Source organism: Malus sylvestris, chromosome 14, assembly GCF_916048215.2.
Source record: "Malus sylvestris chromosome 14, drMalSylv7.2, whole genome shotgun sequence".
NCBI lineage: Eukaryota > Viridiplantae > Streptophyta > Magnoliopsida > Rosales > Rosaceae > Malus > Malus sylvestris.
Window position 1 is genome coordinate 6,946,105 of NC_062273.1, and position 26,422 is coordinate 6,972,526.

At 36.5% G+C, this 26,422-nt stretch overlaps 2 protein-coding genes across 2 annotated transcripts; one reads left to right on the forward strand and one right to left on the reverse strand.

Moving 5' to 3' along the window:
• Positions 1-4,465: 4,465 nt before the first annotated feature.
• On the forward strand, positions 4,466-5,437 carry LOC126599350 (uncharacterized). Its single transcript, XM_050265714.1, has 2 exons — positions 4,466-4,609; positions 4,897-5,437. The coding sequence occupies exons 1-2, from the start codon at positions 4,513-4,515 to the stop codon at positions 5,082-5,084; spliced, it is 285 nt and encodes a 94-aa protein (XP_050121671.1). The 5' UTR covers positions 4,466-4,512; the 3' UTR covers positions 5,085-5,437.
• A 296-nt stretch (positions 5,438-5,733) lies between these two features.
• LOC126599343 (vacuolar sorting protein 18-like) lies at positions 5,734-14,454 on the reverse strand. The gene is made up of 23 exons (XM_050265711.1): positions 14,144-14,454; positions 13,529-13,741; positions 13,281-13,420; positions 13,085-13,180; positions 12,921-12,988; positions 12,626-12,727; positions 12,293-12,437; positions 11,939-12,082; positions 11,721-11,840; positions 11,507-11,563; positions 10,880-10,939; positions 10,683-10,790; positions 10,252-10,394; positions 9,913-9,991; positions 9,674-9,736; positions 9,405-9,535; positions 8,874-8,979; positions 8,241-8,429; positions 7,615-7,842; positions 7,025-7,180; positions 6,763-6,924; positions 6,414-6,530; positions 5,734-6,121 (listed from the first exon to the last, which is right to left on the reverse strand). Exons 1-23 carry the CDS (start codon positions 14,304-14,306, stop codon positions 5,948-5,950), a joined length of 2,964 nt encoding a protein of 987 aa, XP_050121668.1. The 5' UTR covers positions 14,307-14,454; the 3' UTR covers positions 5,734-5,947.
• Between the last annotated feature and the right edge of the window lie 11,968 nt (positions 14,455-26,422).

Here is a 26,422-nt window from a genome sequence, read left to right on the forward strand (position 1 = left end):
ACACATTGCACTTTCTTAAAATGGCAGAAACTATAGTATTGGATGGGTGACCTAATCTACTGTGCCATAGACTAGAAGATACTTGTTTTCCAAGAAAAGCAGCTCGTACTTTGAGTGGTGAAGAATGATGTGAAATTGGAAAAGGAAGATGATATAATCCATTACTGCATAGTCCCTTGAATAGAATCCTCCATGTGGCTTTGTCTTGGATCCAAAAACAAAAAGCATCATATATTAATCAACAATTGTTATCCAAGCACAGTTTATGCACAAATAAGAGATTCTGAGTTAATCTAGGAGCATATAGAACTGAATTAAGTCTCAATGATTTAATAGGTGTATGGATCATTGAAGAACCAATGTGAGAAATTGATAAACCTGCACCACCACCAGCTGTTTGAATTGTCTCATTGGAGGGAAATCGAAAGGCCAGTGACAAGTTATTAAGGTCTGCAATCATATGTGATGTTGCACCAGAATCTGTAAGCCACATTTGCTGAGAAAGAGCGCTAGGAATTGACAATGGAGCATCAACATGCATGGCTTGCACTTGCTGAGATTGGATGTTTGCATTTCTGAAGTGACCATAATGAAGCTCTATGGTTCCTCTTCCCACAAATTTGACAACCTTCTGAGATTGGATTTTTCAGTATTTTGGAATCGGCAAGTAACTGCTAGATGTCCAAGCTTACCACATATCTGACATGGATGCTGAAAGAAACCTTGGGATCTTGGTGGAGAGGAGCCAAGAATGCCAAGAGCATTATTGTTAAAGGGACTAGATTTGGCATTACCAAATCGAGAGTGATAGTAATGCTTGCCTTTACCCTTGTTCTTGTTGTAATTAGGTGTATAGCCAGAACCATGAGATTGATAGACAGCTCTTGAAGATGACCTTCCATTCGAGGAATTTCCATTTTTAAATGGAATATCATAATGTTGATTATCTTCAAAGTGAGAAGATTGAGACGAGCCAGAGCAATTACTAGCAACCATTGCAGACATAAAGGGAGTGACAGGAACATTGGCTAGCATTGCTTCTTTAGCAAGTAACAGTGATCGTAGATCCTTCATGGAGATAACATTCTCCCTACCCTTAATAATTGTTCGCAGTGTATTATATTCAGAAGAGAGACCATTAAATGTCAAGATCACAATGTCATCATCATTAAATAGAATTCTAGCAACAACCAAGTAATCGCGAGCTTTTTTAATGCATTGAAGATATAAAGAAATGGAGTCTGTACCTTTCTTGATGTTCTGCAGTTCATACTGCATCTGAAAGATTGTAGCTCGAGTGACAATGAAAAATTATTCCTTAAGGTGAACCCACAAATCTCGAGCACTAGTGCTTCCAATAGCACAAGAAATCACAGTCAGAGATAATATGACAATGATGAGTTACATGAAAGCCCGATCATGCATCTTCTAGATCCAGAATGTATCACTATCCACTTACGGAGCAGAATCAATGTAGGACACAGTAGAGTCACTCGAAGGCTGAGCATCAAATCTTGGAGGACAAGGGTTTGTACCATCAACAAAACCCATAATTCCATGGCCTTCGAAAAGAAGCTCCATCTGAAAATGCCATGTGAGGTAGTTGGATTCATCAAGTTTCACGGAAACAAAAGATGAAACTAATGAAATCAAAGAGGTAATAGGAGATTGAAGTATATGTAATTGTGTAGCAGTCACCATGCTTGAATATCAGCAAGAATCTGATGAAAATTCTTTGAGGTGATAGATTGAACACTAGAGGTGCAAGATTACAAGCACCAAGAAGCAAGAAAGAAGAGGGTAAGAAGAACTCGAAATCGAGCAGTAGAGCAGAAGCAAACGAACCAAGATCAAATCATCAAGCACAAAGCTTTTTCGGCGAATGATACCATGTGAAGATAACAATAATGGTGAAGAAATGTATTACTTGCAGAGGAAGAAAGAGTATCGAAGAAGAAGAAGAATGAGAGAGAGAGAGAGAGAGAGAGAGAGAGAAGAGAGAGAATTCTTTTACTAACTGTTTTTCTTAACTGCTTACATTGACAGCTATGTAGGTATTTATACCTAACTATGTTGCTTAATCCTTAAGCTATTGCAAGGACTATAAGATGCTTACACTTGTCCAATTACAATCATAGGATCTCGAGCTATTAAGCTCTTGATATACTGTTATCAAAAGTGTTCTTAGTAGGTCTTAGATTTTGAGGCAGTCATCAATAGGTTATTGTTTGTGGTTACATGAGCTGCTTTGTGCACGAGTTATGGTTAAGTTGAAGATAGAAATGATTGTGTTTACGAGTTATTGTTTGGTTAAGCTGAAGAGAGAAATGATTGTGTTTGGTTTATGAGAGCCTCCATGTATGAATCTCTATGGGGAAAAAAAACTAAGGGAAAAAAAAAAAACCCTTAACTACTATCACAAGGAAACGAAGAAGAAGACCATTCAATACACAAGTCATATTTAAATGTGTCAATTCTTCGATGTGGAATTCTTGTATAATTTAACAACCATTACCTCATGAAGCTTTACACAATCTAATTTAGTTACAAACTGGGTAATCAAAATTGAGTAACATAATTGACTTGATCTAGGTTTGTGAGTGTATGATAACTATCTACAATTAGATTACCAGAATGAAACCATTGACAAAATCAATAGAACTTTTTTCAAATATGTGACAAATATTATTTTAAAAGTAAAGGGGTGTATTGTATAGGGAATTTGATGAACTTTATTTCACTCTCAAATTCAAGTAAATTCAGTAGACTTTTATAGAGTCAAAAAACTCACTCTGTATTAAATAAAAACTTTTTATGACTTTCTTTTGAACTCTACAAAATTCTATGGTTACACCCTAAAAGATCTATAGAAGTATATCATTAAAAAGTAGTAAATTTCATGAAGTTATAATAGTCAATTAAACTCTAAGAGATCTACAAATTAAAGTCTATCACATAATTATTTTTTGTTGCAAAAGTCTAAATAAATCTGAATACAATACACCGTTAAACTAACATTTAGGCAGAGTAACCTTGTTTTCTGTGATCAGAAAGGTTTTAGCTGTTTTTGCAATAATTTATGTTGGCTATAGACTCACCATCATCGTCAAAGTAATTGTAAATATTGCTGATTCATTGGCTAAGAGTTCGGGCATTCGAGACGGCACACACCATTTATAACCTGCTCAATGACATCTGCTCTACCTTCCCTCGTACCATTCACATATAAAACATTATTTTTAATTTCTTCCAATATCTCACAAGTTTCTAAAAATGTAATAAAATGAATTTGATCTCGCATCCTTTATTCTGTCAAGCTGTGCAATAGGATGAAAAAGTACTAAACATACGAAAAAAATTAGGTGTTGTCACATGTAAACAATGATAATCAGTATCATGTGAATGCTATTACAATCATCATTTAAAAAATTCATGCAATCATCCTGTATGATCAATGTTCTTTAAATTAGGATACCACTTTTTCATGAAAAAAATGAGAATGATGGGTAGTATAGTTGTAGGAGACCAAGTTACGTAGCACAAGGTGCCACCGTGACATTATGTGTCAATCTTGCAATGTTATGTAAAAAATGTATATCTATCGTTGTCACAAAACACCACAGTGGCAATATACACCAATGCCCTAAAACTCCTTGGCTTATTTTAGCTATGCCGTCTAAAACTCCTACAACTCAAAAGTCACTACTTTAATCTATGAGGCTTAAATTCGGTCCACTTTGATTTTTGGACTCTCTTTTCTCCCTAAAACTTATAAGTCGCCTCCTAAAACATATGTGGGTCCCAACGCCTATTAAGACTATACTATATGTGCAATAAGTTTAATTATAAATCTCCATTATATGTTAACATTCAACAATCAAAGAATATAAGTTTAAAAGAAATTGAAGAGATAAAAAAAATAAAAATGAAATTGATTAGTCTGGCGCACTCAAATCAAACCCACGTAAGAAATTAACAGATCATAAGCAATGTGGAATGAATTTTAAAATCGAGTTCCGGGAGGCAAAATGAAGCGAATTTTTGAGTTTCAGGGAAGAAAGTGACGACTTTTAAGTTATAAGTGGGATAAAATCAAATTCCAGAAGGCATAACTAGAAATAAGCCTAAATCCTTCTTGTTGTAGGTCATTTCAGAAAGAAAGATATTAGGAGAATACAAAGTTTTTAACAAACAACAAGAAAATGAGACAAATTGGCGAGCAGGACGCAGCAAATAATGCAGATGCAGCTAAGCCTGCCCAATGCGCAATATTCCTAAAAAAAAAAAACACAACACGTTGTTCACGATTACAAAAATTGCTTAAACAAAAATATAATTACTTAGGGAAACCAAAGCAAATACACTAGAAAATGGACTTTGGACAAGCCGGCTTCTAACTAGGCGTACCATCTCGACCTATAAATATGGCTTTACACTCTCATTAAATCATCACCCAACACACTAAGCAAACTTATTTTTCTTAGACTATTAGAATCACATAAAAAAGAAACAATGGCTGTGATTATCTCTAACAAATCCCTTAATTTGGTTCTCATGCTCTGCCTTTTTCTCATCATCTCCTTTGCTGAGGGCAAACAAATCGGCGACAGTAAGTTTTATGGTATTAGAGTTTTAATTGTCCAATTATGAATGAGAATTATGTAGCATCATTTTTTGTAAAATAAAAAATAAAATGAAATCTTCTCGTTTTTATTGGCACTCTAACAAGTAGTCATGCAAACTCCCGTCTCTAATGTAAAATATAAAATGAGGGAGAAATGCAGGCTGGCGTTTTAGGAGTGTTAGTAGCAGTACCTTTGTGAGATTAATTATATAGTATATTTATATGTTTCGTTTTGTGTTTGATTTTTGTTGTATGAATATTTGATGGTGTAGTTGGGTTTGGGGGTGTGAAAGCAACTGCAAGATGCCAAAAAGTTTATGGGGTAGAAGCTGGGGATACTTGCAATGGAATCATGGCCAAGTTCAAGCTGACTGCTCACTTCTTTGCAATCAACCCTAACATCAACTGCAACACCATCTTTGTCGGTCAATGGCTTTGTATTGCCGGAACAACAAAATAATCTGGGAGCCTGAAGAGGGGAGAGTTCGAGTTCAACGAGAGAAATTAAATGCATGAATAAAAGGAGCCCAAGCAAGCATCAGTGTGCTTTTCAGATTCCACCTTTTTTTTTAAATAAAAAAAAAATAGTTTTTCACTTTTGATAAACAAAGAAACAAATAAAAAGAAATTGCTAGTAAATTGTGATTTTCTACGATTCATGTAACCAACTCTACTGAATGAGATAAAACATTGTTGTTTACACTAAAAGTATATTATGACGTCAAATCTAGTAGCGTGCGCTTGTAACTAAGCATGACATTAAAGTGATTGATTGTATGATGAATAATAACAATTCCCTATATATTTTCAAACAAGTATTTTATTTTGTAAAGAGTAATTTATTTTGTTTTGTAAAGAGTAATTTATTTATTTATTTTCGAACTAGTATTTTATTTTGTAAAAGAGTTTTTCAAACTACTCTAGAGAGTGCAAGTCGAACTTGGGTGGGGGCGTAAGGGGGCGGGCGCACAGCTCTTGGCCAACTGATCCAACCCAAATTTGCAAATCTACTACACTGATTAGGCTCTTTCCAAAAATAGTCGGTATGGTTCACTTACAGTACAGACTCGGGGTGTTTCTGTTATATATATAGACATCAAGCAAAGCCATTGAAAAGTAATCACTGCAAACAATGTTTCTTAGACAACAACTTGGAGCCATTTTGTAACAACGGTAATGATGCCAAACAAATTGTTAACAACGGTAATGATGCCAAACAAATTGTTAAGAAAAGGAGAAAGATAACAAAGTTCCGCAACTGGCAACGAGACACCTCTGTAGGAGTACACAACTCACATGGCACCCGTACGCAGAGAAAGATGATCATAAAGATAAACCCAGGCTCCTCTGGTGTCCAAGATTATGTGACTTTATCTCCCATGATGTATTCTGCTGTTGCTCCTCTGGAAGGATGAAAGGTAGAGAGATCTCACGGATCATTAGGTCCCCACAAAATGGGCATTCGCTTGCCACTGCATCATCCAACTGCGACCACAGCTGCCAACATGAAATACTTTGTTTAGCTTACTATGTACATCTTAATTTCATGAATCAACTAGAGATCAAGTAAAATACAATGTAAGGAATATACATTGTAAAACCATCACCAGAAACTGCAAAGTTAAGTTGAAATCATATATTTGAAAAGAGTTGATAATCAAAAGAAAATCTTATCAAAAATGGCTAACAATCTAATAGACTCATTTGACAGCCATGAAATAGAAAACAAATCAAATAAAATAAATGTAAAGCAAAAGAAGAGAGAGCAAACTAAGATCAAAATGCAGACCTTATCTACGGGGGCCATGCTTGTTATGGTTTCCTCAGTAAGGCTACCATTTGAATCCTTCCTAGCTTCCCCGTCAAGTAGAGTAAGCTGCTTCTGCAGATCCAGTATATACTCTGCCTACAATACACATTAAAAAAATGGGGCAAGTTATAGAAAATTCCTGTTACTGAAATACATTTCATACCAAACAAAAACATTAATTCAACTGGCACAAGCATCATCTAGCCCAAAAGTATTTCTTACACTTCAACTACTTGGGCGCACATTGTAAAGCCTTTGCAGAATACTATGTTATTACAAGCTGATAATGATAAAAGAGAAGAATACAGAAGACAATACTTCAACTTACTTGAGCTTCATTTGTACTACGTGTGACGTGGGCAATCAGGCATTCGGCATGGAAGGCATGTCCGCATGGAAACACATAGAATGGAGCCATTTGGCCTACGGATGCATAGCCTCTAGCCAACTGATACTCCCTACCCACAGTTAAAATCTTACGCCGACAAACCTGATGGAAGAAGAAAAAGAAAAGCAAGTATTGGAAAAAGAAATGAAAGTACGAGCCAATCCAATTTAACTTGAAACTATAACATCAACATGAGCAATACCCCGCATTCTTCATCACGATCAATCACAGCATATCTTTGAGCAAGTGCACTAATGTCATTTCTAATGTTATCGGCACCATGTGTCGCATCATTCATCTCTTGCTTCAGTTCTTCAATTTGATTGTTGTAATCCTCTAATGATGAGCAAATTGCCTCCTACATACATACAGATTCAGTTCAAAATCCAACGTGCTGAAAACTAATAGTTCCAACAGCACCACACAAGTAAAAATTCTGAAAACCACTTCATAATGGAAACCTAATACATAAACAACCACTATAGCAATTGATAAAGAGGCAACCTAAAGGGGCAACAAATGAAGCTATATAATCATATTCACTGTAACCAGAACACAATAAAACATGTTTCCATGCATGCAAATAAATTCACAAGTCAACTGTAAATTAAGACATAAAACACATCATATTGTAGTAAAGAAATCACAAATCATATGTAAAGTGGCCAACAAAAACAAAATCGGAGAAAATCACTTCTGGCTGAAAAGAAGAAAGCTTGAAACTTCGCAAAAGACTTGAATCATTATAAACATTACAAACCATGACAAAGCAGAAGGGTATGATAATTCTACCTTGAAGTCATCAATGAGGGCAAAGTCTGGAAAGAATGGTAATATATCCTCTATCTTTAAAAGGCCATCAGTTTCTTTAAGAAATGCTATTGCCTTCCGAATGTTCTCCCTTTTAGCTCCCTTTTCCTGTTCTATAACATGCTTCGCAACCATGAGCCAAAGCTTCTTTCTCAGGTCCTCATCATCTTCAACCTTGTCAGCCTCAGCCATAGCAAGCTCAGGATCAACCTTAAGGCACCAAAAGAACAAGTTATGAAACAATAGGATAAAACCATTTCAACTTACAATTACATAACCGTAAAAAGAATTATGTAACAATTAGAGTCCTGGGTTCCACTGAAGAAGAGAATATTAGGTGGAGGTGATTGTTCCTATTCCCATTGACTTGGAGAAACAAGATACACGGAATTTATAACTACTACAACATTCAGATAACCTCAATCGTAACTATCCCAATGGCAGCATATGTTGTAAAGGTAGTTCTAACAAATAAATAAACAAGAGATGACCCTTGGTATCCAAAAACGAGAATATCATGTAAATTGAAATCCTTTTGCTACAAGTAAAACAATATATGGATTGGGGCAATAATAGTTGAATCACAAAAACATAGCCTCAAACTATACCTGCAGGGCAAGAGCAACTGCTTCTTCATGCATGGACATCATACTATATATATGAACACAGGCACGCATTCGCTTTTCCTTGAGGCAAAGGCGTAAAGCATACTTGGGATCATAGAAGAACTCTGGGCCAATTTCCCGTCCTTTTCCGAATTTGAATTGAAGGAAACGCAAAAGTGCACTGTCGTCTTCCTGTAAATTATTGTGAAAGCAATGAAACACATTCATATATAGATATGGCTATAAGGCAAAGAAGTTCTCGCATACATATAATTTCATCTAAAACAAACCGAGGGGAAAGTAAGAGATATGGCTATAAGCCTATAATTCACTTTTAAACTCAGGATGTGTTTTTTTCTGCAAATTTCTAGCTACAAAATATTTTTCCTACTTTTGAGTTGTGGAAACAGTCTCCTTGCAAAGCAAGGGTAAGTTGCATACGATAGACGTTCTGAACCCCCCAACCCTCGCAAAGCGGGGAGCCTTGTAGGCATAAGTGAGTTAAGAAACGGGGACATCACAGTTTTTAAAAGATGTATATAATAATTAATAATGTAAGTATGTATGTAAGTATGTATGTATGTGCAGACGCCCAAGATCATACTAAAATCATATCAAATTCTCCAAGAAATCAACCTGTTTGGCATATAGTGATAATAGCAAGTTGTGAACACCAGGATCCTCATTATGCAAACGATGAACACAGTATTCCAAATATTTGATGACTTCGTGTGTTTCATTTCTGCAAGTGATATAAAATAAATTAGTAGCAGTAAGAAAGGAGAGTAAAGCTTTAAATTTTAAATGCATCATTAACTAACACGCAGGAAATAGAAATCCTGAGTTCTAGGCAACTGTAAATTAAAACTACTATCAATGAAAACTTTGTGCCTGAACGATACTTCAGTGACCAAAGTATAAAATACACTATGTGAACCTAATATGTCATGCGAGAGGAGGGGTACATGTATACAAAGAAGGCATTGCAATATGCTACTTCTCACAATGAATTAGAAATTTCAAGTTTTATGTCTAAAAGCAACAAATAAAATATAGTGGATATTGATCTTTTTGTGTTAAGGGAAATTGATTAGTATCTAAAGAGCCTTATCCAGATCTTCAATTCATAACTGCAAATTCTAGTCCAGTATATACATGAGATAATACCTTGCATGTGGTTCACTTGAATAACGCATCATTGCAGGAATGAGTTTCCTTGGATTGAGGTTGTTTGTAGTCATCCATGACTCTACAGCTTCATATGCATCAAGCATGATTAGGTCTGGTGCAAACTTGTACTGCAAGTGAAGGATTGCATAATTTGATAAAATAAAACACATATATACTAATAATATTACAACACATAAACACTTGAGAACATCTGGAACCTGTTCGGGAAAATTTTCAAACACCAAACCAGAGAACATAACCCATACCTGAAGATCTATAGGAACAGTAGGTTTTTGGAGCACCTCCAATGCTTTCTTTGCCTCTCCTTGCTAATGTCCATTCAGTCAATGTAAATCAAGCATGACTAGAGGGACTTTTTTTTTTTTTTAAAACATAGAAAAAAAATAAAAATAAAAAAACTAAAAGAAACCATGGAAGTAGCAAAACAGGTGATAATGACAAGAATCTGAAACCAAATAAGAAATAAATTGGAAGCACAAAGCACCTGAATATAATGGTGGACTACAATTTCATACTGTTCCTTCAGACTAGCAAAAAAAACCAACTCTTCGACTCGGCCATAACTGCAGCATGTAGCCAGAGGATCCTTTGTTTTATTATTCTTTCAACTGTAATGTAATCTAAAGAGAAAGACCCACCAAGTACCTAATGGCACAGATCTTTCACAATAATCTAATTGTAGATGATAATATTTAAAAATGACATTTTCTCTACTGATACATTTAAACAACATGATATTAGCATATGGGATTCCACAGCTGTATAAGAATTTAAAAAAAATGGTGCGAGATGAACATTTCAAAGCAAATCCAATGAAAATTACCTTTCTAAAAGTCTCATGGTAGTTGCCTCATCCAAAACAACCTTGGAGTCACTAAGAAATGCACGAAACTCTTTAATGATCAAGTGGTACTCTGAATTACGATTATCCACTGCAGTATCATCTTCCAATAGTAGACGATTTATCTACAATGAAAAACAACATATTAGTGACGGCTTCATAATTTCAGGTAAAAGGAAACTTTCAACGTCTACATTATTCTATTTTAAGTGTGCATAAACTGATGACGGAGTCAAAAGGAAGATGTTCTCAGATTTTATCTTAAGCAGAATGCATCGTCATTAATTATCCTTCTTGCCCTTTGATATGCATTAAGAAAAAAGAATGCAACATTTACAAGCTATCTAGTATAAAGCATTAGAGGTATGAAAAAAAAAAAGAAGCTAGTTCTTTATCCAAGAGCTAAGTAAGACCTTATCCAAGTACAGTTCAGTTGCCCACGTCGAAATCATTGTTACTTGGCATTTGTCATCCACCGCAAGGCTATCAAGTTTCCGCAATAGAAAGGTTCTTAAGGCATCCTGCAAGCATGCCAAGTAAAATAAAAAAACCATAAGAGTTTAATATCAAATCAAAAACACAGACAGTGCAAGGAACATTTTGCAAGTACCTGTTCATTTACAGTGATAAACTTCAAACTGATCTCCTCGAACGACAATATGTAATTAATCTGCAAGACAATCCCATAATTTAATAAATGAGCTGTAACAAGTTATAATAACTATAAATAAATCAAAATAATCATGGAGATGTGGCAGGAAAATCATTGTTTTATTATGCTTCTACCAAATTAAATCACTAATTCAGTTACTCTTAGCATCCATCAAATATGGGACCTGGATGATCAGACTGTGATTGAATGGAAAGGGCAACCAATTTCAATTTAACGATATTAGTAATATAGCTGTTCACTGAAAAGATATTAATTGGTAATTTCTTAGATATTGCCTTACAATATGAGAAACATCATGACAAAAACAATGTGTACTTTATAGTTTAATAGCTACCACACAATATCTCAATAAGTGAAGCATATTCCTAAATGTCATCAATGTGACCGCACAATTAGAAGTACACATTCAAATCTAGTATAAATATAACCAAAACTGAAAAATCAAAGCAATAAGACTAGAAAAGAATCATATTATCATTAATAAACAACAAATGGCCTGTTGCACCTGTAGGCATTATTGCAATAAATATATGGGAAAACAGATCAAGGAAATAGAGAATTCACTTTTGCATAGAATGATGCTGCTCTAAGATAATCCTTGGCGGCAAATGCAGCTTCAGCCTGCAAATCAAATTACTTTGTTACTGACTACCCAGGTAAATACAAGATTGAGAAGACAAATACACAACACAGCAACACAATAATCTTCACAAATTTTTTAATTAAGTGCCATAGTGAGAATAAATTACAATGAGTATAACCATCAATTAGATACGACCTGCACCAAATATACTTGGTCCCTCTGAAGTGGGTCGCGGCAATTTGCCAAAGCAGCAGCGTACTCCTTCATGTCCAGGTAAACTTTCCACATGTCTCGGCCTTCATCATTAACAGACACCTACATTATGTTCTCAAATTCAGCAGTATGGAAAACTTTACCGTCTGATGCAAAATGAACTAAATTCAGAAAATATTTAGGCAATCGAAGACACAAACCTGAAATACAGAGTTTTGATCATATGCATAGAACAACCCAGCAGTGGCATCACTACACAATCCAGTGACACCCCTTGAAACTGCTTCAGGTGTTTGCTCAAACTGAAGTTCCTCAATAGTTTGCTCACTTATTCTATTTACAACCTACAAAACAATTACACTCATAATGGAAGCTAAAAAGGGGGCAGGTGCAGTATTCAGCAGTATTCTGTGAATAATAAAAGAATCACATATCTAATGCATTTAACCTAATGCTTAGCACCAGCAGCAGTTCATAACATGATACTCAACAGGGACATAGAGATAACAGCACTGAGAAGAAAAAAATTATTCAGATAATTAATATGTGAATACCTTAACCCTATTCCCGATAAGAAGCAAGAAATGAAATTCTGAAACAGCCATAGAACTGGGTTTCACCGCTTCAGAACCCTCACTCAAAGTTGAATAGTTCAAAAGAGCCTTGTTCTCCACAAAATTTTCATCTCCATCAGGAGAACTGCAAAAGAGATAAATTTGGAGAAGGTTACATGTTAACATTCATTAAAATTAAATATATCAAGGAATGCTATTAACAAGTTTCACAATGTCAACCATAAAACTACTCAGTAGAAGACAGAATGATCAGACTTTAGACAGACAATGCCATCAGAAAAGAAGGAAGAACAGAAGAAAGTTATCTTGTACCTATGTTGTGCTCCAAAATTTAAACCACCATGATATATACCAGCACCAGAAAGCCATGCAAAATGTATTGCTCTTCTTTGCTTGATATAGAAATGCAATTCACTGAAAGATGACAAAGTGAAACCAGAAAGCTCAAAGAGAAAGACAGGAAACAGTACATCAACAATTTTGCAAATCAAAGGTAACCGTTTATTTAATAAAAGGAACAATGATTTCAAAAAAAAAAGGGAAAAAAAAGGAAATATTTTTATCCCATTTTGAAAATAATTTTAGTAGTGTCAACATAAGCACTTGCCTGTTAGGAATTTCACCAGGAAGTTCCATGAAATGCACTGTTTGTTCCGAGTAACCAGCAAAAACAGTCTAGAAACGCAGAATATTCAGGTTATGGAATTGTAACGGCAACAAATATATTGTCACTGGAAATGACAATTTCACTAGGCATGGAAGAAAACTTACTTCTAGTGATCCAATACCAGTAAAAGAATAGAGTCTTGTAGGAGTTACAGCCATTACATAGTATCTAGTCCCACTGAGAATGGTTGCCATTTCCATCTGCTCACAAAGAATGAGATCAAGAGCATAATATGTAGAGTTGCAAGTTGGTATAACTGTCAGAATCAATTCTCTATTAGAGAAGGTGATCAAAGATTACCTGCAAACTCATGAAAGCCTCTGGAAGTTCCAATAATTCGAACAAAAACTTTACGTATTTCTCCTTCTTATCCTTCTCGTCGACTGCCATTTCATAAAGTTGGCCGTTGTCGGTACCGAGAATGACTTCCTTTGTTGAAGCTGAGATTTTTACGAACAAAATCACACACAATAGCTCAAATGAGTCAATATGCACAAACCCTCCATCCAAATGCAACGGGGAAAATAGTCAGTGGACTGACAAATTACCTTCTGTAATCTGTTGTCTGTTCCAGGCAACGGCATTCACGACAAGACCTTTTAGCTTGGTTAAAAGACGGGGCTTGGTCCATTTTGCATGAGTATAGAACGTATCAGCACCCCCACTCCCAACAACGGTGGCAATGCAGTGGCTCCCTCCAGGATCAACAAAAACTCTATGGATGGATTGCTCCCCAGGACGACCCACCGAAAGATCAATATCTATAGCTCAAATAAACAACAACCATCATCATACCATACACAAAATAGAAAGCAAAACCAATCTAGTCAACCGAATTCAACAACGGGCTCCTTAGCAACTAAAGCAAAACACTGTTCTAATCAGCTCAATCAATCAAGTAAATTGCCACTAATCATATCCTATCTAGCTAATTAGGCTAAACACTATCACTAAGCATATAAGCTCGGATCAAAATCCAAAATTTGACAGGAATTCAAGACTTTCTCTGCAAATAAAAATAAAAGTCACTAAGTTGAGATGAAGGTCTAGAATTTCACGTGAATTACAAAAGATTGAATTCTAAATTATCATCAAATGAAAAATTTATGAATTGGCAGAGAATTGAAAGTGCCAAACGAAAGGGTTGGATAAGAGTAACGTACCAAACGAATCGCCGACGCCGAAATCGTGTCGAATGATCCAACCTTTACTGGTTCCGAGCAAAATGACGTCGTTTCCAGTAGCCATATAGGTAATATTTCCGCGCCCCTTGGCAGCATATCGTTCCAGAAGATCCACCGTGAACACCTGCCTCCCTGAATCCATCTTCGAATCCAATTCCGGGATAACTTAGTCCGAAATCCTTATTCAGGCATCCAAACAGCCCCCTAACGGCCCACTGGAAGAAGAAGCAGGAAGTTGGCTGGAGTTTTGGGGTTGCAGAGGGACTAGTGCTGCTGATCGGAACGGTGTAGTGTCTGCCTGGATCCTCTACCTTACTAGCCTAGTACCGGATTGTACAATGCTTTTAATCTGGACCCTCCGCTAAATCAACGCTACACACTATGCCACGTCCGTACTTTTTTTATTTTTATTAAACAAAAAAATTTCATCAAGCTTTGGAAAAAAAAATATATATATAAATTGCTACTTGTTGTAAATAGTATAATATGTATGCCCACATGCATACAGTAAACATGTCATATGTTTAACAGTGTTTTTGTTTGTTTCCATGGTGATGCTCTATAAATAGAGCTTTACGAATGTTCAACAAAGCAGAGAGAAAAAGGAAGAGAAAAATATCTAATAGCAATAATATACATTACTTCCTCTGCAACAGCTTGTGTTGGTATAATACTCTGCAACTGTTTCGTTCCTGTCCCTAATAAAGGTTATCTATCTATAACTTTTACATTTTTATAACACGTTATCAGCACGAGTCTCTAAGTATAACCATGTCTCATTTACATTCACTAAACAATAAAGGAAATCATTCTCTCATTTCTCTCCGCCGAACGAAAAAAAAAAATGTTTCCTCTAAGGTTTTTCCTGTTCATCTTCTTCATCTGCCTCAACTGCGCGGTATATCCTCGCGACGAACTATTTGCTCCATGCCTGCTCGTAATTCTCCAACTAGCGGTTACATACATCTTTGATTACTTGTTTGGTTTGGATATTGATTACTAACATAGTATTTATATTGATTTTATTGCAATCCAAGATGGTGCGGTACAATCGCCCATCTTGAACTGCAAATTTCATCTTACTGCGATCCAAGATGGTGTGGTATCATCGCCTATCTTGGACTGCAGATCTACTTTTACTGCAAATTTTAGGTGATGCGGTATAATCGCCCTCCTTGCTCTCCAAATTTAAATTTACCTGTTGTTTAATTTCATTGCAATTTTAGGTGGTGCGGTATAATCGCCCTCCTTGCTCTCCAAATTTAAATTTACCTGTTGTTTAATTTCATTGCAATTTTAGGTGGTGCGGTATAATCGCCCACCCTGCTTTGCGTATTTCAATTTTCTTGCTACTTGAGTGGTGCGGACTAATCGCCCATTCCATATTACATTCTTTCAATGAGAATGGTGCGGTACAATCGCCCTTCTCATTCACCCTGAAAATCTCGAGCCAGAAGTTTCGAGTGCTTATCATTTTGGCCTGAAGATCAAAATGAAAAATTTGTAAGAACCAGAAGTTCTAACATCACATTCCTCTAGGAATACATATTACTGCAAGTTCTTACACATCTCATTTTCTTTCAGAAAAGAAAATGACGAACTTGGCTAAGCTTGAATATGCTGCCCTGGACATTACCGGGAAGAATTACCTTACTTGGGTACTTGATACCAAGATCCATCTGGAAGTAGGGAATCTTGGAGATACCATCAGGGAAGAAAGCAGCTCATCTTCTCAAAATCAGGCGAAGGCTATGATCTTTATTCACCGCCATCTTGATGAGGCACTAAAGAGTGAATACTTAACGGTTGAAGATCTGTTAGCTCTCTGGGAGGCCTTGCGAAGCAGATACAATCACCAGACAACGGTGATTCTTCCAAAAGCTCGCTATGAGTGGTCTCACCTGAGAATTCAGGATTTCAAATCAGTGGCGGAGTACAATTCTGCGTTGTTCAGGATTACCTCTCAGATGAAGCTCTGTGGGGATACCATTACTGATGAAATGTTGCTGGAAAAGACTTACATCACATTTCATGCCAATAACGTGCTCCTGCAGCAAAAGTATAGAGCGCGAGGCTACACTGAATACAACCAGCTGATATCTGTGCTCCTGGTAGCTGAACAGAACAATGAGCTCCTGATGAAAAACCATAATTCCTGACCTATTAGATCTGCACCATTCCCAGAAGTAAATGCTGCTTCCCTCGAAGTGAACGCCACATCCTCTGGTGGTAATTATCATAAACAAGGACGTGGCCACAAACGAGATTGATGGAATAGGAAAGGCAAGAACCATGGTGGTCAGTTTCACAACCAGGTTCATAGGCATAATTCTGGCCCGAGCTTCAAACATGTGAATCGTCACAAAGGCAAAGCTAACATGACCAATGCTCCCAGGAACTCTGAAGGAGCCTGCCATAGGTGTGGTGGCAATGGGCATTGGGTGCGAACTTGTCGTACCCCAAAACATCTGGTGGAGTTGTATCAAGCCTCCCTCAAGGAGAAGGGTGTCGAGACCAATTTTCTCGACCAGGCTAAACCAATGGATATACCTGATCCAGTGTTTGATTTATTAGGGCAATTTGACGCAACTCACCTAGATGTTTCAGACTTCATTATGGAAAGGGGGAATGAAGTATATCGGTCCGACTAAATCGTTTATGTTTGATGTACTTTTATTATGCTGAACTTGTTGTCTAAAATTAGTTTTTCAGATTCAATAAAAATGGCATGTAAATTTCCTGTTATAAATTGTTTGTTAACTGTGATTCCATTTACTCAGAAAGCATGGATAAAAACTGTGGTTATTCTCAGAACATGAGAAATGGCAGAGATATTTGTCTTGCAGACAGTGCAACCACACATACAATACTTCGTGATTGAAAGTATTTCTCAAGCTTAATGCTTACAAAAGTAGGGGTAACAACAATATCAGGACCTTCAGATGTGATTGAAGGCTCAGGGAAAGCCCAGATTATGTTACCAAATGGAACAATATTGTCCATACAAAATGCATTGTATGCTACTCGATCTACTCGAAATTTGTTGAGTTTCAAAGACATACGTCTAAATGGATACCACATTGAAACGAAAAGTGCAAAAAATGTGGAGTATCTATGCATTACCTCCAATGATACCCAGAAGCGTATATTGGAGAAGTTGCGTGGTTTTTCGAGTGGATTATATTATACATACATAAGGACAGTTGAATCACATACTATCATGAACCAGAAGTTCATTGATTCAAAGGTTTACATGCTTTGGCATGACCGTTTGGGTCATCCAGGATCCACCATGATGCGTAGAATCATTACCAACTCTAATGGACATCCATTATTGAGCAGAGACATTGCTATCTCAAATGATAACCCTTGCAAGGCTTGTTCTCAAGGGAAGTTGGTAATTAGACCATCACAACTAAAGGTTGGTGCTGAATCCCCATCATTTCTACAAAGAATTCAAGGGGATATCTGTGGACCTATTCAACCATCTTGTGGACTATTTCGATATTTTATGGTTTTGGTTGATGCATCCACCAGATGGTCACATGTTTGTCTCTTGTCTACTCGGAATGTAGCTTTTGCGAGACTTCTTGCTCAAATAACTAAGTTACGAGCACAATTCCCAGATTATCCCATTAAATCAATCCGACTTGATAACGCTGGTGAATTTACGTCTCAAACCTTTGATGATTACTGCATGACATTGGGCATTGATGTTGAACACCCTGTTCCTCATGTCCATACTCAAAATGGTTTAGCAGAAGCATTGATCAAGCGGCTTCAGTTAATAGCCCGCACTCTGATTATGAAAACCAAATTGCCAGTTTCTGCATGGGGACATGCCATTCTACATGCTGCATCATTGGTTCGATTGAGACCTATAGCCAACCACCAATACTCCTCAATACAACTCGTGTTTGGACATCAACCAAACATTTCACATTTACGAGTTTTGGTTGTGCTGTTTATGTGCCTATTGCACCCTCGCAACGCACTAAAATGGGACCTCAGCATAGACTGGGAATTTATGTGGGTTTTGATTCACCATCTATTATTAGATATTTGGAACCCTTGACAGGTGATATGTTTACAGCTTGTTTTGCTGATTGTCATTTTGATGAGACAGTCTTCCCATCATTAGGGGGAGAAAAGACCGTTTCAGAAGAACGGAAAGAGCTGACATGGGTTGTTCCCACCTTGTCTCATTTTGATCCTCGAACCATTCAATGTGAAAATGAAGTGAAAAGGATCGTTCATCTTCAAAGCATTGCCAATCAAATGCCAGATGCATTTAATGACGCTATAAAAGTGACAAAATCGCATATACCAGCTGCAAATGCACCTGCCAGAATTGATGTCCCTGTTGGACAAAATAAAGTGGCAGCGAATGATTCATCTGGTGCACGCCTGAAGCATGGTAGACCACCAGGTTCAAAAGATTCAGCCCCTCGAAAGAGAAAGACGAGGGCACAATTGAATCCAAATGAAATCATTCAGGAAGAGAGAGTAAATGACAAATCCACAATTCATGACTCTGGACTTCCAGAAGAAGAAAATGGCCCTGAAGAGACAGAAGTACATGAAAGCAAAGAAATCTCCATAAATTATGCATGTACTAATGAATTGTGGGATCGGAATGAAATAATCATTGACGATATGTTTGCATTCGCAGTAGCCACTGAAATCATATTAAGTGATGATATTGAGCCCCGCTCTGTTGATGAATGCAAACTGAGACAAGATTGGCCTAAGTGGAAAGATGCAATCTAGGCAGAATTAAATTCCTTGGAAAGGCGAAGTGTTTTTGGACCAGTAGTCCAAACCCCAACTGATGTAAACCCCGTAGGTTACAAATGGGTATTTGCAAGGAAACGCAATGAGAAAAACGAGATTGCTAGATACAAAGCACGACTCGTTGCACAAGGCTTTTCACAAAGACCTGGAATTGATTATGAGGAGACATACTCTCCTGTAATGGACACAATTACGTTCCGTTACTTAATAAGTTTGGTGATTTCAGAAAAACTTGACATGCGACTTATGGATGTCATCACCGCGTATCTATATGGAGAATTAGATACTGACATATATATGAAAGTCCCAGAAGGACTTAAGTTACCTGAAGCAAAAAACAAACCACGGGGTATGTTCTCAATCAAATTAAGGCGATCACTATATGGGCTGAAACAATCTGGGCGAATGTGGTATAATCGTCTCAGTGAGTATTTAATTAAAGAAGGATATATCAACAATGTCATATGCCCTTGTGTGTTCATTAAGAAATCCAACTCTGGATTTGCTATAGTGGCAGTATATGTTGATGATATGAACTTAGTTGGGACTCCTGAAGAGCTCCATAAAACTGCTGAATATCTGAAAAGCGAATTTGAAATGAAAGACCTTGGGAAAACCAAATATTGTCTAGGCCTGCAGATCGAGCATTGTGTTAGTGGAATTTTGGTCCATCAATCAGCTTACATTGAAAAAATACTGAAGCGATTTGGCATGGACAAGGCTTATCCACTTAGCACCCCAATGGTCGTTCGTTCTTTAGACATTAAGAAAGATCCATTCCGTCCAAAGGAAGATGATGAACTGGTCCTTGGTCCAGAAGTACCATATTTGAACGTAATAGGTGCTTTATTGTATTTAGCACAATGTACTAAACCAGATATAGCTTTTTCAGTTAACTTGTTAGCCAGGTACAGCTCTGCTCCAACAATTCGTCATTGGAAGGGAGTCAAAGATGTTCTACGATACCTTCGTGGGACAACAGATATGGGTCTCTTCTACTCAGACAAGCCCATAAATGAACAAATCCTTGTTGGATACGCAGATGCTGGTTTTCTCTCCGATCCGCATAAAGCCCGCTCACAAAATGGATATGTGTTCACTAATGGAGATACTGCAATTTCATGGCGATCAACGAAGCAAACGCTAGTTGCAACATCTTCCAATCATTCGGAAATAATTGCTCTACATGAAGCAAGTCGTGAATGTTCTTGGTTAAGATTAATGATCCATCACATCCGAAATTCATGTGGTCTACCTTCAAAGACAGACACTTCAACTGTCATCCATGAAGATAATGCAGCCTGTGTCGCCCAGATGAAGGAAGGATTTATCAAAGGTGATAAGACTAAACAAATATCTCCAAGATTTTTCAGCGCACATGAGCTTCAGAAGGCTAAAGTTATTGAAGTCAGACAAATCCGTTCTAATGAAAATTTAGCAGACTTGTTCACCAAATCTCTACCAAAGTGCATATTTCAAAAGCTGGTGCAGGGAATCGGATTACGTCGGCTTACAAATTTGAAGAATGCAGAATCAGGGGGAGATCCAATTCAGGGGGAGCATCCATGATACATGTATGTTGTACTCTTTTTCCTTCGCTTAGGATTTTTCCTACTGGGTTTTTCCTATCAAGGTTTTAACGAGGCAACATAAGCATGCTCAACACCATCCGGATAAAGTTGTACTCTTTTTCCTTCGCTATGTTTTTTTTCCCACAGGGTTTTTCCAAGCAAAGTTTTAATGAGGCAACTGATGTTGATATGTGGGCATCCAAGGGGGAGTGTTGTAAATAATATAATATGTATGCCCACATGCATACAGTAAACATGTCATATGTTTAACAGTGTTTTTGTTTGTTTCCATGGTGATGCTCTATAAATAGAGCTTTACGAATGTTCAACAAAGCAGAGAGAAAAAGGAAGAGAAAAATATCTAATAGCAATAATATACATTACTTCCTCTGCAACAACTTGTGTTGGTATAATACTCTGCAACTGCTTCGTTCTTGTCCCTAATAAAGGTTATCTCTCTATAACTTTTACATTTTTATAACACTACTAATAATCATATCCTTTCTAGCTAATTACGACAAACACTATCACTAAGCATTAAGCTCGGATGAAAATCCGAAATTTGACAGGAATTCAAAACTTATTCAACAAAAGAATCATAAATTTGAGACGAAAATTCTGAATTTCAATTCAATTACAAAAGATCGAATTTCAAATAGTAAATCCTAATACAAAGCACTGTTTAAATAGTAAAACCTCAAGCAAACCCTAATAAACAAAATAACGAAAATACCCTAACAAAGAAAATACCCAAAACAACAACTCAAATAAAAATCTTAAATTCCAACAATATATACATATATATTGTCCCTCAATTTCTTTGAACTCAATTAACACCTCAAACATGTGCCTAATATTTTGTAAAGATAATCTATGAAGTGCATCTTGAAAAATAAAAAGTTCGGATCGTTGAGTTCAAAATGTATATAAATGCATTGATGCGAAAATTTTTTTAACACACAAATTAAACCCTCTTGTTGTCAAATTGTAGTATAAATGCAAGTAGGGATCGTTCTAAACTGGGGATTATGAGGGCTTGCTAAAACCTCTAAACTAACTTGAAAACATATAAACAAAGTTAAAAACACTAAACTAGACTCAAAGAACTTAAAACAAACTCAAAGGACTCAAAACAAGCTAAAAATGCTCAAATCTGCCTAAAAACACAAACTGGGTAGATTTGGTCTCTAACACACTTTTGGGACACCTAAAAACATAAATCAAAACAAATTTTGACTAATAAAACACTTTAAAGTAAAGGGGGTTTTGGTTTTGACGAATTTGAAAACAAAACAAGTAAATTAAAGAACTAATGAAATCTGCACGAATTTGAGTAAATTGAATGGATGGAAGGTTAGCTAGGAGGTTCTTCTCCACACATGACATACTTGCACATAAACCAATTTTCAGTTGTTCTTTCGATCAATCATGAAACTCAAAACCCCAGGTTAATTAAGTCCGCTTAAATTAACCTTCAAATTCTCCTTAAGTTATTGAATTGGATGGGAAAACGCATACAACAATTCAAGCATTCTTCAAAAGTTCTTTACGTGAACAGCACAATAAAGATACAATCAAAGATCATTAAGCATTATGAAAACTATAAGTATTGACGAGACACTCGTTATTATGATGAGCATGAAACTCCTGCCAAGAATTTATTTAACGCGATCGTTTATAAGCGACCTCCATTACTTGTGAATATAAGTTTGTAACTATTAGGTGAAACTCCCTTATACTCTAGCATCATATTCATTTATGCAAACTAAGTGTGCACTCTTAATAAACATACACGAATAAGTTATCAATCAAGCAGTTAAACAAATTGAATTCACAACTTATGAAATCGCAACTGAAGGTAATCACATCATATTGCAAGCATGAACATGGTTTCAAATTCCCCCCTAGCTAAAGGGGTTTAGTTCCTCATACTCACAAAGCAAAGATAAACAAATTTAGACATTGAAAACAAAAGAATGAAAACACCTAAAAACGCTCCAACAATCCAACTTGAATGGCAAGCACGTCCAAGGGTCGTCCTTTTTCTCTTTGTTGCGGCACAAGGTGTGGTTTGATGGATGAGTGGTAAATTATGGTGGTGGATGGATATAGGTGAGTTATGGTGAAGGGTGGATGGGTGGATTGTGTTCTCACCCATGGAATGAAAGTGTAAGTGTATGGAGTTGTGAGATGTGAATGTAGTGTCTTTGGATTGATCTTTTCTCCTCCCTTGTTATGGTGAAGGGTGGATGTATTTATAGGCTAGGGAGAGGACCACCATCTAATTAAGGTGGTAGTGGTGTATGTTGTGGTAATGAGTGGATGTAATAGGTGTAGTGGGTGTATGTTTGGTAATGAGTGGATGTAATGGGAGTAATGAGTGGATGTAATGGGTGTAGTGGATGGATGTTTGGTAATGAGTGGATGTAATAGGTGTAGTGGATGGATGTTTGCTAATGAGTGGATGTAGTGAGTGTAGTGGATGGATGTTTGCTAATGAGTGGATGTAGTGAGTGTAGTGGATGAATGTTTGGTAATGAGTGGATGTAATGGGTGTAGTGGATGGATGTTTGGAGTTGTAGGTCAACACACTTGCACACACACATGCTGATTTCTAGCCTTCAAATCTTCAAAAACGTCCATCCTCATGTCTCCATGCTTGCACTATCCAATCTTGGCCCAAAAATGCTCTAAAATGCTCTAAAATGCTCCAAATAGCACTTTGTTGCTAACTTTGTTATTTGAACCTACAAACACACGAAAATAGCTTAAAATACATAATTGACTAAAAAATAACAACATAAATGCACAAGAACAAGCTAACTAAGTCGCATAAATATGCTCCTATCAAATTCTCCCACGCTTAGCTTTTGCTAGTCCTCGAGCAAAACAAAACAAACGAAACAAACAAAACATAACCTAGACCTTCCAACATTTGCCTCAGGGATTTTCAATGAAACATGACATGCCAAAGATCACCACTTACATAGATTTAAGCAATCCTTACCCTCGAGCATACTTAATCATAGTCACCGTCCACTAGCTCACATTTAATCAATTAAAACAACATTTTGAATGTAGTAATATGCCTTAGAGAATTCCCTCAATTCCTTACTAGATACTCTCTATTTTCACACACATTTTCTGACTACACACCTTACACTAGTTATATGTGAGAAGATTGATGTAAACATGGATGACTAGTACTCACATAAGTTATAACAAAGAAAACAATTTCTGGAGTTAATAAGCATGTTTAGATATGATCTCATGAATGGTATGCTACTACTTAGATGCGAGAACCAGTGACACCATATGCTCATACCAATTTCGAACTCCGCAAATTGAAACACACAACACTCAAGATTGAAGTCAAGGGTTGTAACAGGGCTTGGGGGTAATGGCTAACAAAGAAATGATAGGAATAACAAACGTTCTTAAAGCGATAGGAATAACAAAAACAAAGCAGTGAAATAGACACTTGGAATTCTCTTTAGAATGCAGAATCAACTTTTACATACAAAAGGAAGATTCATGCAACACTTAGGGCCGAATTCAATGTTTTGGACCCTTTTTTAACAAACAATACTTTAGAGCTCTTTCTCATACTCTTTTTTCTTTTCTCTACCCGTGCCTTATTAAGGACTTTGGCACACACACACACACATAATAATCACTTCCCCCACACTTGTTTTTCTGCAAGAGTTTAACAAAAGGAAATCCTTCTAAATTATGCTTTACCATGCTTCAAGAACAAGGGTATGGATGGTCTTATTCTAGGCTAGGTGAGGATAGTATGGGTAACAAAGAACATAGGCTACACAAGGCTCAACGGGGTTAAACTTAAACATATAATGAACGGGATAGGCTTTTTGGCTCTTGGCTCACTAAACAATTTTATCTTGAATATGTGTTATGCAAATCAATAACATGCTTTGAATGAAATAGGCATGAGTTCTAGTATTTGGAACTAAATGATTAAACGCATTCTAAATAGCAACCAAGCAAAGAATAATGAGATCATGCAACGACTTTAGAAAACAATGATGCACAAATTATTAACTCTCCAAATAAACGTTTAGGCTCAAGTCTCACAAGGTTGTAGCATTCATTTGAGTTCCTTCTTTCAAGCATGTTACAAAAACTGATTTTTTTTTTCTTTATGATTGCATGTGAATTCATAAATTATAACCACAACCAAGCATACACCAAAGAGTAAATCAAATTTTTATCCAAGTTTATAACTCTCTTTAATAGTCATGTAATTAAAAACCAAATCCTCATCATTGTGTTGGAAGGTACCCTAAGACACAAAGAAACATACAAAAATAACTCTTTTTGGGTTTTTCAAAACAATTATTTCAAATTTTTATGAGATTTTCGGATTTTTATATCAAAACACACTAAAACACTCCAAAATAGCTTAAAAAAAACACTTAAAACAGTAAGGAACAACACTAGAAGTAATGGGTGATAAATTCCTACGAATTTCATGCAAAACAACTTGGTTACCCCCCACACTTAAATCAAACATTGTCCTCAATGTTTCAAGCATAAACTCACACAAAAACAAGCAAACAAACAACGAATAAACATGACAAATATGGCAAAGGAAAAACCAGATAGAGTAGAGTTTAAGAACGCAAATCTGGTTTTGGAGATAGATGATCTTGTTGACTTTCCACAGCTTTGATCTCGATCTGGTTTGGAATTCTGAGCGAGGACTATGGGATTTCCTTGGTTTCAAATCAGACTCCTTCTGCTGGGTTGATTTGATTGTGCAGTCTGCATTCTTCTCTGCTTGTTTCTTCCGCATGGCAGGCAGGCAGGCACGAGGTAGAGGTATTGGTCTGTTTCTTTCTTCAATCTTTCCAAGTGCCCACCTCTTGCTTTCTTTCTCCTTGTCCCTAGTTGAGGATGAATTGGCACATTGTCTCCACATGCTTTGAGGTATCATTTTCACTTCCCTTATCTATTCCCTAGGCAGATGTGGTAGACGAATAGGAAGCATAAGATGATGAAGATGAGTACTCGAGAGCAAGGCTAGGTAAGCAATCAGGAAGGGGTTCCAAGCAGTCGGTTCCAGATCGGAAGATTGATACCAAGTGCTGGCTGATTGCTCTCTTTCTCCTTGTCCCAAAACAATGACAAGGAGAAGGACAGGGAGAAAGCATGATATGAGATACTCTTGCTTTCAACCTTCATGATATGAAATACTTTTTCTTTGGATGTGTTGTTTGCAGAGGTACTGATGCGATGAAAGTTAAGCACTCAAATTAAACCCTCTTGTTGTCAAATTGTAGTATAAATGCAAGTAGGGATCATTGTAAACCGGGGATTATGAAGGCTTGCTAAAACCTTTAAACTTACTCAAAAACATAAAAACAAAGTTAAAAACGTTTGAATAGACTCAAGGGACTCAAAACAGATTCTAAAGACGCAAAACAACTTAAATACACTCAAAATTGCCTAAAAACACTTACTGGGCAAATTTGACTCTAACACAACTTTGGATGAATTTAGTATTTTGGTTTGAATCAAAACACTCAAAAATACTAACGAAATAGAAATTTAACACTTTGAAACAACAAAGTAAAAGGGGGATTTTGGTTTTGACGAATTCGAAATAAACAAGCAAGTTATAAAACTAGGCAGATTATAAAATGAATTTGAGAAATAAAATGATGGATGGATTAGTTAGAGGTCCGTTCTTCACACATGACACACTTGTACATGAATCGATTTCCAATTGCTTTTCAATAAACTATGATACTCAACACCCCAGATTAACCGTGATGCACAAATTAACCCTCAGATTTTCCTTTACTCATTGAATTGGATGAATGCATGCGACAACCCAAATCATTCTCTAAAAGTCCCCTATATGAATGCA

Bases quoted from the DNA above. Each gene is read 5' to 3' on its own strand.
- LOC126599343 (XM_050265711.1), bottom strand. From the start codon at position 14,306: ATGGATTCAGGGAGGCAGGTGTTCACGGTGGATCTTCTGGAACGATAT. The intron at 12,728-12,920 runs GCAAGTGCTTAT...GTCATCTTTCAG, and splicing joins CCTGGTGAAATTCCTAACAG to TGAATTGCATTTCTATATCA. The intron at 7,843-8,240 runs GTATAGTTTGAG...TGGTGCCTTAAG, and splicing joins CAGTTGCTCTTGCCCTGCAG to GTTGATCCTGAGCTTGCTAT.
- LOC126599350 (XM_050265714.1), top strand. From the start codon at position 4,513: ATGGCTGTGATTATCTCTAACAAATCCCTTAATTTGGTTCTCATGCTC. The intron at 4,610-4,896 runs GTAAGTTTTATG...TTGATGGTGTAG, and splicing joins GGGCAAACAAATCGGCGACA to TTGGGTTTGGGGGTGTGAAA.